This window comes from Ciona intestinalis, chromosome 7 (genome assembly GCF_000224145.3).
Source record: "Ciona intestinalis chromosome 7, KH, whole genome shotgun sequence".
In the NCBI taxonomy this organism is placed as follows: Eukaryota; Metazoa; Chordata; class Ascidiacea; order Phlebobranchia; family Cionidae; genus Ciona; species Ciona intestinalis.
This window is the reverse complement of record NC_020172.2, coordinates 500688-519113: the sequence shown is the minus strand read 5'-3', so window position 1 is coordinate 519113 and position 18426 is coordinate 500688. Positions and strand designations below refer to the sequence as shown.

Below are 18426 nucleotides of genomic sequence, written 5' to 3'. Positions count from 1 at the left end.
AACTGTCATTTAGCTACTATTTCAGAATAGTAATCTGTACACAACAGAATTGAATATGTTTTTTTGTACACACGCTGAGGTTGTTTTAGCTCTAAGTTGTAATAATAAGCCTATGTAGTTTAACTTTAATTGGATAGCATTAAACAATTTTACTCAAAATCAAAAATTGTCCACGTAATTTAATATAATAGAGCAAAGTTTACACGTCATATTAATTAAACTGGTGGAAAATGTATTAATTGTGAGCAATAAACGAAATGTAATTGCGCTTGATCAATATAGACAAAAACACATTTATTTCGGCGTGTATTTATTATATTATAATTTATTTTTAATTAAGAAAAATAGAAAAATTATTTTCTGTGATAACGGAAGGTTTGTTTTGCAATTTTTCTTTTTATGTATAAATTAAGACATACATAGAAACTATTCCCAGTGCTAGTTTCGTTTCGCTTTGGAAGTTTAAAAGCGGCAGCAGAAGGCTATATAGCTACATGCTACGTCAAACGTACAGGAAGGAAATATTAAAGGCATTTGCCTGCTGTTATAGCTCTGTGCGGATAGTAACTGACTACGTGGTGTAAATGTTTTCAACTTATCATACCTCCATAAATATGAGGATATATTTATTACACCTATAATACAACGGTTTTCATTTTATCTTTTTGCAATCTTTCAGCATAACATTTTTTATGCAGAACTGAATTTTTGAGTGCAATAATACTGACCGCTTAATAAAAATGCGGCTTTTTTGGTTGTGCAGCTTATTTGAACTCATATTGTTACGCATATTCCCAATATTGCCACACAAACTGTTTTGTCATTTTTGTTATTTTAAGTCTGACCACATTTCAACTTTACAGATTGGTGGCCTAGCTGTTTAGCAGGCAGAAAATTCGCTGTAGCTACAGCTTTATATAGTGTTGTGGTTCGCTAGTAGATATTCACCAACAACATATGTATAGTTAGCTTGTTTGAACTTATGTCAACGGTTAGTTCGACGACCGTTGCAAATATTTAACACGATCACCCAAGCGGAACGATGTTAACTGTTCCACACACCCAATCCAATACGCTGTACAAGTAAAACCGCTTTTAAAAGTTACATAACAACCACTCATTACATACGAAGTCGATACCTTAAATTTTTGTGCTAAATATGAACCTTACAAATATCTTGCGTATTGGAAAACACAACAAATATTTTCAAAACTAAAAAAATAGTTTGGGATATTTTGTTACTGAAATGGATAGCGGTATTTCGTTCCGTTCTGCCGATCTAGCAGAAAATGCCAAATATTTTAGGTATTTATAATGTAGCAAATCCCTGGTCTAACATGGTTTCTAAACGGGTATCAGTTACTATGAAGCGTTTTTTTTAAAATAAATATATACTTCGCTTATGCATTTTTAACTCCAAATTATCTCTGGGTAGTTTTATTTTAAGTCCTAAAAAGTAAAATTTTAGGAATAAATCCTAAACAATAGTGGTGTAAATCTGCAATGAATGAAATAAAGTAAATCATTCAACAACAAACTAGAATTTCATCGCTGGCCAAAATAAGTATAGGCTGCGAATGCTAATAATTACAGATTTTATATATAATTTAGGCTATGCGTGCGAAATGGGTTTAACCTTTAAATAATACGTAAATATTCACTATACATTAGCCAACCACTTAACTTGTTAGACTGTTATAACTAAAACAAAATTTCTCACATTTAATTTGAAAATGGTCTGTATTACTATAGCGATCTGTATTCATAAGAATTCACCATAATTATAGAAGTTAACGCAAAGTAACCAGCTTAAAAACTTAATTGCAACTGTATATGGTACGCTATACGTGTTTTAAAAGCAGTTACCCGATACCCAAATATGTCCACCATAATTGTATTTAAAGATAATGTAAGACATTTTTATTGACGTGTTTTGTGCTGATTCAACCTTTCATTGCCTCGTCAGCGATCACGATCATGGCTTGATACATTTCTTGACAAGTTCCTTCGATCTATAAACAAACAAGTTGCGTGAGTTTGATCATTATGCACGATTTTCGTGTATTTATGGCTCTGTATATAGTGTATCAGATACAAAATAGGATTTTCAAAAATTTCCAAACTTCAAGCAAATAAAATAAATGATAACCAACCGTTTAAAGATATTGAAAACGTTTTTTTTGAAAAATTAAATAGAAATGAAAAATGTCCGATTCTTTGTGCATAGTAGTGCGAGGGGAAATGGGACACCTTTTCAAGCTGTTTTCTCGTTTCATTAGGTACAGTCAACAAAGAATATTTAAAGAAATCTAAAACCGTATCCTCCGATTCCCGTAAGCCGTTGTTAATTGTTTAACAAGATCAGGATATTTGGATATTGTGTGCCAAAGGTGTCCCGTCTTTCCCCATCCTACTATATATCGGTAATGTACAATTTGACCCAACGGAATTTACGAATTATCTGTTAAATACTGAAAGCATTTTTTCGAAGGAATAAAAAACCTTCGATATAGTTTTATCGCAGTTGAAAAACGTAGAAGCCAGCATGTTGATACTTAATGATTATTTTGTATTAACAAATGCTTAGAAAACATAACAATCACATTTCCGGCAACGTTACATATAACATCGTTATACATTTAAACAACGTGTTGCTATATTTGCTGTACTTTTAAAGTTTTGCGCTTTTGTTACATGGGGATTTCCAACTCTAATGATTCTGTATTGAGGTTACAAATGCCTAAGTCAGCACTTTAGTTCTTGTACACAGAAACTATAATAGTAATCCCAAAATACTGGGTTCCGAAGATTTATACTTCTTTGGCAATGACTATAGTAAGTAATGTAAGTTCGTCGGCGATGTGTAAATATTTGTACGTGATATACAACCAAGCGAACTGGGCGATAAACACACGGCAATAAAATCTTTTAACTTTATGTAAAAACCCTTTATGAATAGAAATAAAGTTTCAACAAACTGATTTTTTTACTTTTAATTGAATTGCTATTGTGCATTTTTGACATAAGGTATTAACAGATAATATTGCTTATGTTTAACTATAGACAAAAAGATTAACAGAATATATGGAGAAAACAACATAATATTATTGAGCGCAAATTGTGCTGTGCCTTTAAAAAAATAAACGTTTGAAGCAGTCGGTGTTGGGAGTTAAGTCAATTATGTTAATATTATAGCAAACGGAATATTTTATTACTGCAACTGATGTAGGGTGGGGGGAGATAGCTTTTCATTCTGTTTTCCCGTCCCATTTAGTAGTTAACAAAAAAAATTTAAAGGATTATACAACTTTATTTTTACGGGTCCTATAGACTGGTGTTGCTTGTTCAAAACACGGTCAGGATATTCGGATATTACGTGCAAAAGGCGTTCCATCTTCCCCCACATTACTATATGTATCACAAGATTTTGCAAAGTATTTATATTTCACATGAATAGAGATTTATTTAAAATTGTCAAAGCACCAGTATTTTGTTTGGAAAGTAACTTGTACATAAACGCCACAACGAATGACGCGTTTTATTGATAGTATGAATGTTTTGCTTGGACGTAATAATAACAAATTCCGAATATAAATAGAAACGCTTTTGTAAGAAATGGGAGAAATGTCAAGACAATCCCCGTATACGCGTCACACGTCACACCCGAATAAATAAGATAATGCAGATATTTTTAAAAGATCACTTGGTTAAAATACAACTCAGGGCATTTTATGGTTTTGTTATACATGGTATATAAATATAAACTACCATAAACAACATGTGTAGGCGTATACGTGTATCTATATACACATCAACTATGTGTTATCTTACTTATATTTTGTATATATTATCTTGTACTTTATCTATATACATATACACACATATATATATATGCAAGATAACAACACAAAATGTATTCACAACCACAATATACATATTAGATTCGCTCAAGGTGTGGCAATAAAGCGATTGAACTGCAGGTTAGGTTTATTTGTATCTCACCTGCGACTCTGGCAGAACAAAGCCGTATCTACCAGTATCTCTCAATTCGACCGTCCACGATAATGGGATCTGATTGTTGTAAGCCATATCTTTTGAACCACCAGAAACAAGGTCTAGAAATTTGATATATAGTAGGTCGGGTTAAGATGGTTTTGTTTCATTTTCTTTTATACCAAAACCTTTGCTATAGCAAACAAAGAATATTTACAAAAATATTTAATCGAACCCTCACGATTTTAAATGTTGTCATTTGTTAAAAATACAATTTTAAAATATGGAACATTTTGTTCTAACGGTATCCATCTTACTCCACAGTATTATATAGTGGGATGGGGAATTTGGGACACGTTTAGCACAAAATATATAAATATTCTGGTCGTGTTTTAAACAATTAACAACGGTCTATGAAAGTCGCGAGGACAAGGTTTTATAATTCTGTGAATGTTGTTTGTTTACTACCAAAATGTACGAGAAAATAGAATGAAAAGGTGTCCCATCTTTCTCCATCTTACTGTAACATGAAATATAATCATATACGTATTGTTACGACCCGTTACAACCGGTTATGACCCAGTAGGTATTGCGTTATAGAGGTAGTTGTTTTCGGATTTTACAAAAATAAACTCACACATAGAATCATAGCCAGGTCCGAAGGTATAATCCATTCCAGTAGTGTCTTTGATCGCCTGGGAAGCCCGAGAGGACAAGTCATACTAAACAAAGGTCAAACTTTAATATCAAATTTTATAAGATTGTATGATACAAAACGATTTTCCCAAAAATGTGGTTGGCATTTTTGTCTCATGTATTTTTACACCGGCATGTATTAAAGGAGTTTTATCGTAATACGATACGAGATACTTTATATTAGTGGCGTTCACAAACAGGCTAAATTGTGAGAGAGGCTTTTATATAATGCTTTGTTCATATGTTGCAACGCTTCCACGTAAACCACTGCTGCTGCCATTTCCTTTCATTGAAAACAAACGGAAATATAGTTTAACAATAAACTGTGTACATTATAGCTCGTGACTATGAGGTATTGCCAACAGTACCATTAGTGCCTCAGATACTTATACACCAGCAAAATACAAATTTCCAAACACAAGCAGTGTATATTGCCTAAAAACTGCTTTTTAGTAAAAATATTAACTTTATTGCACTATACGTTTTGATTAACATACATCCTTAGGATAAGAATAAGTTTAACAATGGAGAAGTGTAACTCGATACAATGTGCATATAATTATAATCATATATATAAGGTTGGGGTAAAATGGGACGCTGTTTCATTATATATTCTCGTCCAATTTGGATTCTTACGGCTCCCATATTAAAATGTTGGTATTCCTTTAAAACGCGATCAGGATATTTGGATATTATATGCTAAAGGTGTCCCGCCTTACCCCATATATATATATAGTACTGTATATATGTATACATAGCAGGTCGTATTTACCAACTGATCCGCGTTGGCAGTATCCTCGAATGCGTATGAGTAAGGGTACACGAACACCTGGCTGTAGCTGTGGAATGCGATGTAACCCTGGTGGTATAAAAGTTATCAGCGTGTGAATTCAAACACTTGTTATTATGTTTATGCATGCTGTGTGCATATCTATGTAAGGTTGTAAGGTACGAATGTGTGACCTTAGCGTATTATCATGTATAACCATTATGTATAATATATGTGGTAACTTGTAAGCGGGCAGGAGGATCACCCGTGTTACACCGGCTGTGGTTGCAACGCCATGCGAAATAAGATAAGTTGCAATCATTCATTTATTCAATGTAACCATTATGTTATCGTGTGCAATAAAACCTTTGCATTAGGTGCTTAAACGTTTGTGGCAGCCTTATTGTAACCATTTTTTAAATTATTTGACACATAATGCTTTTAAAATGGAATGTACACAAAATTCTTTTTAAAATTCTTACTCTTATGTTTCCAGTATTTTCCCGAATAATGTCTGAGAGAGCTTTAACAATAGGTTCCGATTCAACAGATGGCCCACAATATGTGTTGCTGCATGGGTTGGTCGAGGCGCCCTCTCCCGACCAGTTAATATCGAAATTCCTGTTCGCATCAACACCAGAGCAAGCGGTGCCGTAGTTGGATCTTGTCTTTCGCCACATTCGGTCCTAAAACACAACATTTAGAATATTTCATCTATCAGAAGTGTACAGTATCTTTTCTATCAGAAGTGTACAGTATCTTTTATATAATGTTTGTAACTTTGTAAAGCAGGCACGCTTTCATAGGATGTTTAATGTCATGTTAGTTTTACAACCAATGTATTTTAACGATATCAATTGGTTGCTATAAACTTCCTTTCCTTGTTGTTTTACTAAATCTGATCTTCGCTATACGAAGAGATAAATAATGTATGTTATACTTTTCTTTGTCGACGCATTTTACCATATACTGCTGTTTTACATCGACACTCCTGTTTTTCAATGCTCTCATACAAGGGAACTTTCCACTTACTTACGTAACTGTAACGTCATATTTAAGTAGCTGTGACGTCATACTCACGTCAGACCAGGTGTATTCGTAACCATCAACGTTCAAAAGAGGAACAATCACCCACGTCAGTTCGTCCATCATCGTCTTAACTTGCGCATCCGTCTCATATAAAGTAAGTAACTGCAACAGAAATAGTAAGTTATATATCGCGACAACCTCTAGCACAGCAGAGGTGACAGGTGCGAGGCTCGACATTGTTAACACTCTGGAAATGTGTTCTTTTAACAGTTACAAGGTATTGTTTCAGCGCAATTGTTCCTTATGGTGAAAAACTGCCCTGCTTAGGATAAATAAGTTACTCATTTATATATTGACCTTACAACAGGTACTTTTTAATCTATGTTAGTATGGTCCAGAGTATAAGACAACTCTGACCTATACATCCCTAGTCTTATACCGTGTGTGGCTTTGGGACCTCAACCATATAAGGAATATAGTGTATAATTATGGTCTTAATGTGGTAAGCACGGCGCGTGATCAGTTCAAACATTTTAAAAACCGATCATAAAGTTATAAGACAAAACAGTTAAAAAAGTAGCATTATAAAAATTAAAAAATGAGGTTGTAAGAAATTAAGATAATACTCGGAATTAAACCCGTTACCTCATGCACAAAGAATTGGCAGAATGCTGGTGCAATCCATTCACGAGCATGAACTCCACAATCAATAAGAAAGATCGGTTTATCGGTAGAAGAACCAAGTGTGAGCATGTTTACTGCACGGCCTTCCGTAGAAGTGGTCAATAAGCTTTGTCGGGCCAGGGTTGGAAACTGGGTTGCCATGTCTGAAATCCACTGCTGAATCTACGGGGGTTGTATTAAGGTTATAGAACAACATGTCTCGGTGAGAAATTGTTAGAACTAATATGGTAATGTTCAGTGTTTAATGTGGTATTTTACTTGATAAAATGCATCGTATAAGAGATTTTTTAAAAAGCACGACCGGCATAGTGACATATAGTAGGTTGGGGTAAAGACGGAACATGTTCCCTTTTGTGGTGCTGTATGAGCTTTATATACACCGAATATCCGGCGCCGTTGAATAAGTTGCGGTTAGCGCGCCTGTCTCTAACCCAGACGTAATGGATTCAAGGCTCGTTATTGCTACCACTGTGGGTATGTGTCCCTGGGCAAGACACAACGACAATTGCTCCAACCCAGTGGTCACTACTAAAGGGGCTAAAAAAATCAAATATTGTTCAAGTTTCTGGTGGTTGAATACCTAATACGTTATGCCAGCAATACCTCATCATAAGTGTGGTAAACATAGTAGTCGTAACCTCCAGCTCGTGTGTGAGCCCCATTTCTATCAAACTGCTTGTTGACGAGTTCTTGTACGTTCTCGATCTTGATCTGTACCGAAATAGAACAAAAACTAAAACATATTTTAGGCTTCAAATCTCAACTACTAAAATCTCATTCAAACAAATTAAAAAGTGAATATGGCTATTTCAATTTGGATAAGATACATAAGTAACTTCGAAATGCCGTACCTGGTAACTCATGCCGGCTTTTCGGAGAAGCTCTTTGGCCACCTTAGCATAAGATCTGAACAAACGCAAATTGTAAATATAAATATCTAATTGGCTTCTCAACGCAAGTGAACTATTACAGCAGAAACTGTAATTTCCGTCTGCATTAAAGGAGGTAATAAAACTCACCCTGGAAATCGAATGTCGACTGGATGTCCAACAAGAACACCAGATGCATCATCTGGACTCCAAAAATCGACCTAAATAAGGGACATTGGTTTAAAGCCAAACTGTATGATATACTGTTTCTATTTACCAACCTACAGTTAAGCTTCTGTATTAACTTAGGTAGACTTGTAGCTTCCTACTCAAGTTAAAATACTGTCAGTTAATTATCCTCGTGAGCCAGGTGCCTATAACACCTCGTAAACATTCGACGCCACATGTTATATAGGTAAGAGGTCTAAATAGTCAGCCACATTTATGAAACGTCACTTTTTATTACCTCTGTAACTCTTCCCACGTCTCGTAGCAATTTGACGTGTTGTGGTGTTCGTGGAACAACTGTAATCACCTGGTCTCTGTGAAAGCAAAGTATAACTCATTGAATGTTAACCGTCACATTATATTGGCGGAGTTGTGAAATCTGCATGCCTGCATGATAACGTGTTTGATGCGTAAATGTTAATTAGTAAACTTGTAATGCAGCGTTTGGTCTTTTTATGTCTGGGCAATTACTTTAATACCTGCGTATCTATATATAGGTTATACATTGTAAAAACACAACCTGACCATATAAGACCTTTGCACAGATTCAAATTAGGAATGCGGCTTAGTTTGTAAATATATAGCAACCAAAAGCATACCATAACACAAAAGTTAATTAAATACAAAAATTCCCTTCGATCCCTAGCTGTACTAATATTTGTCAGTGTCTCCCGCACGTAAAAACTCGTTAAACCATTCTTAAACAACCACTATATAAGGTGCAGCAGTTCTTTTACATAAAATCCACAATTTTACCAGAACAGATTTAAAGCCCTTCCTTGCATTACAGTTAATACTGGAAGCTTTAAAACTTGCTGGTGAATCGACAGCAACAACGCCTAATTAATTCTTCGCCGCGGCGTTGAGTTCTTTAGCGCTCGCTGCAAAAAAAAAACGAAAGAAACCTGCCCATGTACTGTAATCATTATTTACGCACAAGACTGGTCGAAAGCATTTACAGTTCTAGGTTTTAAATATTTTTTTTAAAAACATGCTTTGTTTGCTTCAAGTTTGTAAACAGCAAAGTTTAAACAAACCATACATTTTATTTAAAGTAGAGTGGTTGGTACATCAGGAACATATCCTACTATATGGTAAAGGGGAAAGATGGGATATCACTATATTCTGTTGTATCGTTACATTTGTTAGTAAATAAAAAACATTTAAAGACTTATAAAACTGTAGCCTATCCTCGCGACTTCCATACGCCGTTGTTGTTTAAAACACGATCAGGACATTTAGGTATTTTGTGTTAAAGGTGTCCCGTCTTCCCCCACGGTTACTCCAAGTATTTTTATGCAAACACGGCAACGAAAATAACATGCAATCGAAAAGAGTTAGCAACAAAACAACAGATAGTATAACATGCTATGGTTAAAATCCTGTTCTATTGATAAACGTGTTATTATAACAGGGCGGGTTAAGATAGCTAAAGTTTTCGCGCCCAATTTGGTATAGAAAACAAAAATATTTACAGAATTTGATAATTTTAGAGCCATAAATAAGCGTCGTTAATTGTTCAAAACTCGAAAATATTAGAATAGGGCGTTGACTCCAGGCCAGCCTCTCTTTATACTACACAGTACTATTACAACAACAAATGAGGTCATTCTTTCATTCAAACTTACCCATCAAACCTCACAGAAACAGCGAGCTGCACGAGGAACAAAACTCCAACAAAAAACTTCATTTTAAATGTTGTCTGCTGACTGTACGAAGACTTGTACTATACAGTGGCCAGAGAAGGCTTATCTAACTTCTAACATCTTTATTTAGCCGTGGGAACAGACATGTGTTGTCGGGACAGCATTGTATTTACGATGTCTGTATTTTTACGTTCTTAGGATCGTCAACTTTAAAGACAGCCTTGTACGCCATGCCTGTTCATATGTATTGATATTTCCTTTTATCACCGGCGATTTTATTCAGAAACTGTAAGACGGCGGTAAAATTTAATCGATTGTTGTCTGCATATGACAATAAATGCATAGGCTGCAGCAACGCCTCTACGTTTAATAGTGTACTCACTGTACTATAATAAATGTATATATAGAAATAGCTCTCGGCCTCGGGTATATAATAGTAAACGTAGCAAGATAAAATAAGCCACACCAAAATATATTTAAAAACATCTTTGAAAATTTAAAATAAGAGCATCTTTGAAAAATAATTTGAAATGAGCCATATTCACTTAAATGTTGCAAAAGTTTGTGTACGTTTTAAAAACGAGTACAGACTGGTCCACAATGATACAAAGTGCAAAGATGTAAACATCTTTTTTTCTTTAGCAAATAAAAATCTCTAAAATATAGTTTACTGCAGAGCAAAGAGCTTAAGATTCGACGTATTTTGCCTCCGTTGTGTGACTGTCGCGCAAACCGTAGAAACTCCAGACCACAATCTGAGCCAAGGAGACGATCACTGGTATAAAACACAGCAGAAGAAACATAGTGGAGTGAAGATCCATTAGCTCTCTAGCGCTAGCTGACGGATCGAGCGGTGGACCAGAGGCGCCGTAGTTTTTCAGGTGTTCATATCCGTAACTGGTAACAGGGAAAAAAAAACTTTAATTAAAAACTGATATGTAGCGCTTTGATGTAAGATAGTTACTGTGAACATATAAAATCTTATATTTTCGAAACGCGTTTTTAGGATAAACAACGCTCTTTTAGAGTGGTTATAATAGAACTCTGTAAATATTTTTGTCAGTACTGAACGAAACGATAAAAATACTAAAAACATGAACCACCTTACCCTTACCTACTATACTCTATCAGTATATCCAATAGCTTTCGTAACCGTTATTTACTATATATAACACCTACCTGTTCAAAATAGCAACCACTATCATAGGGGCAAGTGAGTTGGCTGGTTTGGTGATCAGTGCGTTTGTACCGAACACCATTGATGACTGTGGCTGTCTGTAATGTTAAGTTAGTTAAAAACAACATTCAGTGAAAACAACATTCAGTGAAAAGTATGCAAGGTATGGAGCATGAAAAAAATCAGTGTACCGATGAGTAGCCAGTATAAATGCCTAAGCGATTTATTTTGTCACAAATATGACTCAAAACAAGATAAAATAGTAATAATGCAATGATTATTTTCAATTAAAAGGTAATGTATAAAAAACAAGAACAAGCAAGCAACTTTTTCCATGCATGAACTTTTATCTGTTAAAACTTATAGAAATGCTGCCTTTTCAAAATTAGGAGCCTAATTACATTTGTAAAATATATTAATCGTTTAAAACTTATTTAAAGTTTAAAATATATTAATCGTTTAAAATTAAACTTACTTTCTGTTAAAAGCTTTCATGTCTTCATCAATTATATCAGATAATGGAATATTGAACAGACTGAATGCAGCAGAAGGTATAGTCCTATTGAAACAACCAAAGAATTATAAATTAAAACAAAACATGAATAAACTGCTATGAGTTTGTTAGTTCTTGGTCAAGACACTTGTTAACAATAGCTGCAGCCTGGTGGTCACTAATGGCTAATCAAGAACAATCTTCCCAAAGTTACATATGACAAGTTCTTACCCTGCTGAGGTGATATTAGAATTTTACTTGCAAAATTAATCCATGAGGTCCTAATGTTTGATGACTATGAATTAACTGCATTTAAAAGATCTCTCTCTCTTCCCAGGTTTCTTAAGTTCAATAAAAATGTTTTAATACTCACATATCAAGAATAAAGAAGGTTCCAAGCACCCAGGGTGAGTTACTGCCTATTAAGAAGAGAGCCAACCCTGCAAAACACTGGATGAAAAACGACACCATCACCACTCTGTACGCGCCAAACTTCATGATCACTTCTCCACCAAGAAGTATAATTATCTATAGAATACACACGTGCGTATCATATTAACACAAGGTATGTATCACACGTAATGGACAAACTCGGCCAAAATTCCTGTTTTTCTAAGATGCATAGCCAAAGAATACAATAATATTTAAAAAATTTTGAAAGAGAAGACAAAAAATTTTCGGACTGAGAAGGGTGTTAGGGTATTGTGCCAAATCTGCCGAAATACAGATTAGAATTGAAAGCTAAATATGTGTATACATAGGTAAACAAAACACTAAAGCAATCTTGTTTAAAAAACTTGCCTTTGCAGCTGGTGGAATTTATTTTAGTAGAAATAAGACGCATGTTGAGCTATTATGGCAATATTAAATCAATTTAAAGATAGAATACTTGTTACAGTATATAGTGGGTATACGAATTTAAACGGAATATTTATTACAACATGGTGTATTATACTAACCCTGACCAAACTATTCTGAGTTCAAGCCTTACCTGGGGAAGAATAAACGAAGCTCCATACAATGCACTCATTGCTAAGGATGGAAGAGCATCTTTTGGAATCAAATGATCGGCAAAAATTAAAAGGAAATTCGAGCAGAATGTTGTGTGGAATACCTGAGGACATTTTTAAAAACTTAGTTTAAAAATCTTTGTCACAAATGAGTGCTTAATGCCAGTGGAAAACGCCATGAATAAACAGGTTATGGCTAACTGACATGTCATAGCATTTAAACTTCCAAAGCCATAAAGCGTTTTCAAACATTTTTTGGGCGCCTATGATAAGACTGTTTAAATCAGTGGTTCTCAACCACCGCCCACCGGTCCACAGACAGGTGTCGGTCCGCGCTAACTTTCTGCCAGTCCGCCAAATCTATTACATTCTTATATCTTAATTGAAAAATGCAAGATGTTGAAGTAATGTCCATTAATTAAAGAAATAAAACATAACATTTTAAACTGATTAAAAACTTGGCCAGTTCCGTAATTTGCGGCACTGTGACGTAATATAGAGTTCATGGTCTACTTTGGACTTTATCATACGTCCACTGGTCCACAAAATTTGTTTCGAATTTTTACCGGTTCGCAAGCTAAAAGGTTGAGAAACACTGGTTTAAACGATGAAGAATTACAATCTTGCACATTAATTTTACTACAGTATTAAACTCGGGTATACATTGTATATATCCCACCTTAAGCTATTTCAATGCATGTATAGCATGTGTATTTTTGAAATGGACATTTTTAACTAAGCAAATCACCGTGTTACACTTCGGTGTCAATTTTTTTTTATAAAGACACGTGTTAAGCACTATACCAAAGTAGCAGCAAATTAATCCCCGAAAAACTAAGGGTTTTGATTGGTTATAAACATGGATGGCTATGTAGTAGTTTGTATTTGCGTACAGCATAAATATTTATTAAATTACCTGAAAAAAGTTCATGAGAACAAATGATATGAAATTACGATTAAAAAGAATTTGTTTAGTGATTGTACAAGCACCAGCAGTGCTCATGTCGGTGGTTTTACCAAGAAGACCCTCAGATTCAGGTGAACTGTATTTGTCACTTTCGTATTTGGTGCTCACATTAATACTGGAATACCTAGGAAGTTTTAAAGTGTTTATGAAAAGAATAAAAGTGCATTTTTAACATTTAATACACATGGCACTTCAAAATAAAGCAAACGTTCATTTAAGAAGAATCCAGCTATAAAAAGAATAAAAAGACTGTAATAAAATTAAGACAATCAAAAAACGACATTTATAGTAGCCTTTTATGGGGTAATTATATGCCTAACTTCATTTAGGTTGTTTGTTTGTGGTGGTAAGGTAAAACAAACTGTCCACCTACCACCTACGCAATGTAATCTTTTGCTCACAGACCAACAAAAATACACAGAACGCTGTAAATACAACTTATGTGCTTTGTGGGCAATGCCACGAAAACAAAATTACTTTCCCATAAAAATAAATAAACATTCTCAAGAAATTTGTTTTTATTAAGATGAAAAACGTAAAACCATTGGTTGCATTTATTCCTCTAATTGTATTTATCATAATCTGCTTTAACAACTTCCTGTTTTTGTGAAGTTACAAAACTTTTATATTAACAAATTAAAAAAATATGAATCTGGTCTGAATTTATACTGCTTGTTAAAAAAGACAAAATAAAAATTTTAGTCACAAATGACGATAAATTCTAAAAATAAGAACACTAATATTTTTTAGGACGTAGACTTAAAAATAAGGACACTATGAAAGTCCTACTTATAAGACAATGAATGTATATATTTGTTGATAAAATATAGGAACAGAGATCAAACCAATCACCCACCTCATACATAGGAAAGCCACTGCTGCTACAGCAACACAATATAGTTGGAGATTAAAAAAGTTCTTCATGTTGTTTGAGACGACAGTTGAGAGAAAAACACTGCTGCTTCCTATCACAGAAGCTATTTGCTGGTATTTGACCAACCGAAGACGATCTTCTTGTTTTGTCGATATCTCGGCAAAAAGTGCACACTGCGCAAGTAGCACGAAAGTGAGCATAGAGTCATATGCGCACAGTGTTACGATTAAGTGCAACCCCGCTATCCATGTGTTCGAGGCTGAAAACATTGAATGTAGTTATTAGTTACCAAAATTTACACATACTGTGGTTTGAACATTTGGAACCATTTTGTTAGTTTAGGTTCAAACATGGCTGCTAACTGCCCCTAAGGATGCACATTACAGAATAATTAGGTATTCTAGGATATCCTAGAATACTTTATTTCGAATCTAGAATTCCGAATCTAGAATTTCGAATCTTTTTATGTTTATAAGAAAAAATAATTTCACCCACATAAGTCAGTTTATTGACCCTTTAATAGTAGCCTTGTTGGATCATGAGCTGTAAAATGACCAAAAATTGTACTATTGGGTAGTTTCTGCGTCATGAAACGTATAGCAGGCTATGAAAGACGTTGCGAAACGTTTACTCTCGAAAGTCCCACAAACACAAAAATATTGTTTTTCAAAATTAGTAAGTTTTAAAAATTTTCAAAATTAGTAAGTTTTAAAAATTAAAATTTGTATATGAGATGACCAGTGATGACATCATTAAACAGAATACCGAATCCCTTAATTAGATTCGAATACAAAAGATTTCGAATCTCATGGATTAGAAATTCTGTAATGTGCATCCCTAACTGCCCCTGAACAAAAATGTCAAAAAATCACACGTTCACACCCACAGTTTTTTTAAAGATAAATATTAAAGATAAATAAGTTTTAAATTTTAATTTTTAACAACATCTGGAGTAACATTTTAAAATCTAGTTGCCATCATGGTCATGGTAGTTAAACATAGGAAACTTTATTGATTGATGGAAATTGTAATATATTTTGGTTCTAAATGTTTGTGCAGATACCTAACAACAGGGTTTATACTAATTTTAAAACTGAGGGGATAATGCTCATGATGTTACTGCTATTTTTAAAATTGAGGCAAAACTGACATGTACGATGTACCTTGATGCACCCCCAAGCCCTAACATTACACCTATGGTCCTAACTTAATATATTAGACAGCGTGACAGCCTACCAATATCATAATCTGCCCATTTAAACCAGGGCAGCAAGAAGAACAAAGCCCACAACGGTGCACCATAGTAGATCGCTTTCTTTCTACTTCTGCACAAAGCCCATGAAGAGTTGTCTTGTATGTAGCCAAACAGTGGGTCATTAATAGCATTCCAAAGCATGTACACGATCTACAAAGAAGATAGACTAAATACAGAGTGATGTATGGTGCCATGGCTTAGTAGTTAGGTACATGCATATAAATTAAATAATACTGGGTACGGTGCTCATACCATTTATAGGTTACAGTTTATGTGTTCGTGGGCAAGACACTAAACAAACATTGCTTCAACCCAGTGGTGACTGAATGGTTGTAGCACCCTGAGTGGTGGGGTAATGGAACAACTATGGCCTAAAACTCAAGTCCCATGGCATGTGACACTGTAGCCATATAGAATAGAAATAAAGAATGACACCAAGGCCACAAATTTTAATGAAGAATTTTGTCTAACAAACAAAATTTATTAACTAGCCTATCACACTCAAACCTGTTCATTTTATTACTACGTAACCAATACTTTCATTCATGAAAGACACACCTTTTTAAATAAATTGAATTTGATTCAAAATCCTGTTTTTCCAGCTTACCTGCGCAAATTGGAACCACGTTGGTGAAACTTTATAAGTGTCGAGAAACAGTTTGACGTAATAGAAGAAAAAGACTGAATTCATAGCACTTGATGCTAATGTAGTAGCAGCGTATGCCACAGCATTTTTATGAAGCTGTAGCCCCATTATATTAGTTGTAAGATAGTTTTGGTGCCTTGTCATTAGAAATTATCTGATTTGTTATTAATAAACAGCAATCACAGATTTACAATCAAGGTTATCTATGCATACTTTTCACTGTAAACAATTGGGAACATAAATGGTGGCATTTTAAATTTAAGACAATATTTTAGAAAGCACATATTTTGCCTAACATTTGCTCATTTCAGAAACATTTTCTGAAGCGTATTTTGGGTCTGTCCGGTGCAGCATAAAAAAGGCTTGAACCTGCGCCATTGAAACATTTTCTTTTAATTTTAGGACATTTTTTGAAAAATTGTCTGAGTATTTTAGATTCTCTAATGGAAAGAAGTGCATGAAAGCTCTACACATCTGTTCTGTATCAGCGTAGGTAACGTGTTCCTTCACATCCACCCTTCCAGGTCTTAACAAAGCTGCATCAAGCCTTTCAATATAATTAGTGGTCATGAACACAATCCTGCCTTCTGAGGAGACAACCCCATCCAGGGCATTGAGAATCCCGCTCAGAGACACCATGTTCATTCCTTGCCTCCTTGGGTCCTGTGGCTCTGTGCTCCGATCTAGGAAAGCTGCATCAACATCTTCCAGGAGGATGATGCTTTGTGGAGGAGCACTGACCATGAAATGTAGAAGACGATCATCAGAGAGGGTCCAGTCTCCAATGTTCAAGACACAGATGCTGCACTCAAGCTCACCAGCCAAGGCTGTAATGAAACTGGTCTTCCCGCATCCAGGAGGACCATGCAAAAGGTATCCTCTTCTGTGAGGTATGCCACGATCAATGTACCACTGCTGTGACTGCAGGAACTGGTTAACATCTTCCCATATTCTCTCACTTTGTCCCCTGGCCAGCATAACAGACTGAAGAGGTCTGCTTCTTTGCGGCTCTCCAAACTGTCTCCATTCCGTTCCCATTGGTTTGAATATAAGTGTCATGTTTTTCTGCATCTGCAGAGCAAAACTACGAGCTTCAAGAAGAAGTTGCTCAAATACTTCTTTGTTACGACCGAGGGTGGTAAGGGTTACAGTCTCATATGGTATATGTTGGTTTGCTGATACCATCTGCTTTTCCCTTATCCTTTCAATTTTAACGGGAAGTTTGCCGAGCCACATATAATGCGCTCCAGGGCTTGGCACAAACGCAAACCCAGTTGAAATCTTCCCGCTATGAAGCTTTTGAAAAGCTGTTTTGACGCTGAAATGACAGCTCATATCCGGTCTTTGAGCAATCCATTCCAGCACCCAATGATAACTATGGTCCGACACAGGTATTTCTAAAGTCGTCATTAATCTTCGACGTAGAAGTTGCACTGCAACTGCTGAACCTTTTCGAATCACTGAAGCCGCTGCACCAATCATAAATAAACCAAATCCTGCCCCAAAAAACTGGTTGTCACCCAAAGTAGCAAGCGCTTCGGGTATCGGCATGTTAGTTTATACTGACCTAAATGTGGATAAAATACAATGAAAGTACGCTGTTCACCTGTGTGTTATACCAAATGTCTGCATTTCTGTTTGTATTTACAGTTAACTGATTTACATGAGAATTCTCTCATGCGGAACAACCACCGCAGTACGTGCACTTTGATTTGTTAGGGGAGTGACGTGGTTCCAAAGTTTATTAAACGTTTTATTCACAACAGGATTTTAAATTCTGAACTCTTATTTTTAAGACCTGATCTCTTAAAAATAGTTGCAATCAGAGGGTGGGGTTATGTATGTTGTTTCGTCTGTGAGCACTTAACGGCTAACGCCATTGTCTCAGTTGATGAACGCTGTCAATCATTAACCAATTTGCCTGTAACTTACGCTGTTAATCATTTACTTGTCTTTAATCATAATCGCAGCCTTGGTAACTTATTTACATAGCCTACCACCGAATGACAAACATTGCACCATCAAGCGCAACAAAACTTTTGGGGTATTTCCCCGGTCTATTCCCGCACGAAAATGTATATTAGTGTGTT

At 35.2% G+C, this 18426-nt stretch overlaps 3 protein-coding genes across 3 annotated transcripts; all 3 read right to left on the bottom strand.

Moving 5' to 3' along the window:
* Window positions 1-1721: 1721 nt before the first annotated feature.
* On the bottom strand, window positions 1722-10055 carry LOC100181959 (carboxypeptidase B-like). The gene is made up of 12 exons (XM_002123170.4): window positions 9897-10055; window positions 8507-8582; window positions 8191-8261; window positions 8023-8077; window positions 7775-7882; window positions 7133-7333; window positions 6539-6649; window positions 5941-6144; window positions 5462-5548; window positions 4631-4715; window positions 4003-4115; window positions 1722-2012 (listed from the first exon to the last, which is right to left on the bottom strand). Exons 1-12 carry the CDS (start codon window positions 9956-9958, stop codon window positions 1944-1946), a joined length of 1242 nt encoding a protein of 413 aa, XP_002123206.1. The 5' UTR covers window positions 9959-10055; the 3' UTR covers window positions 1722-1943.
* An 83-nt stretch (window positions 10056-10138) lies between these two features.
* LOC100179591 (transmembrane protein 180) lies at window positions 10139-16557 on the bottom strand. Its single transcript, XM_002123432.2, has 9 exons — window positions 16298-16557; window positions 15672-15840; window positions 14418-14694; window positions 13511-13685; window positions 12576-12698; window positions 11958-12112; window positions 11567-11650; window positions 11094-11189; window positions 10139-10811 (listed from the first exon to the last, which is right to left on the bottom strand). The coding sequence occupies exons 1-9, from the start codon at window positions 16478-16480 to the stop codon at window positions 10601-10603; spliced, it is 1473 nt and encodes a 490-aa protein (XP_002123468.1). The 5' UTR covers window positions 16481-16557; the 3' UTR covers window positions 10139-10600.
* On the bottom strand, window positions 16556-17989 carry LOC100181911 (mitochondrial chaperone BCS1). The gene has a single exon (XM_002123502.4). It carries the CDS (start codon window positions 17885-17887, stop codon window positions 16628-16630), a length of 1260 nt encoding a protein of 419 aa, XP_002123538.1. The 5' UTR covers window positions 17888-17989; the 3' UTR covers window positions 16556-16627.
* Window positions 17990-18426: the final 437 nt, after the last annotated feature.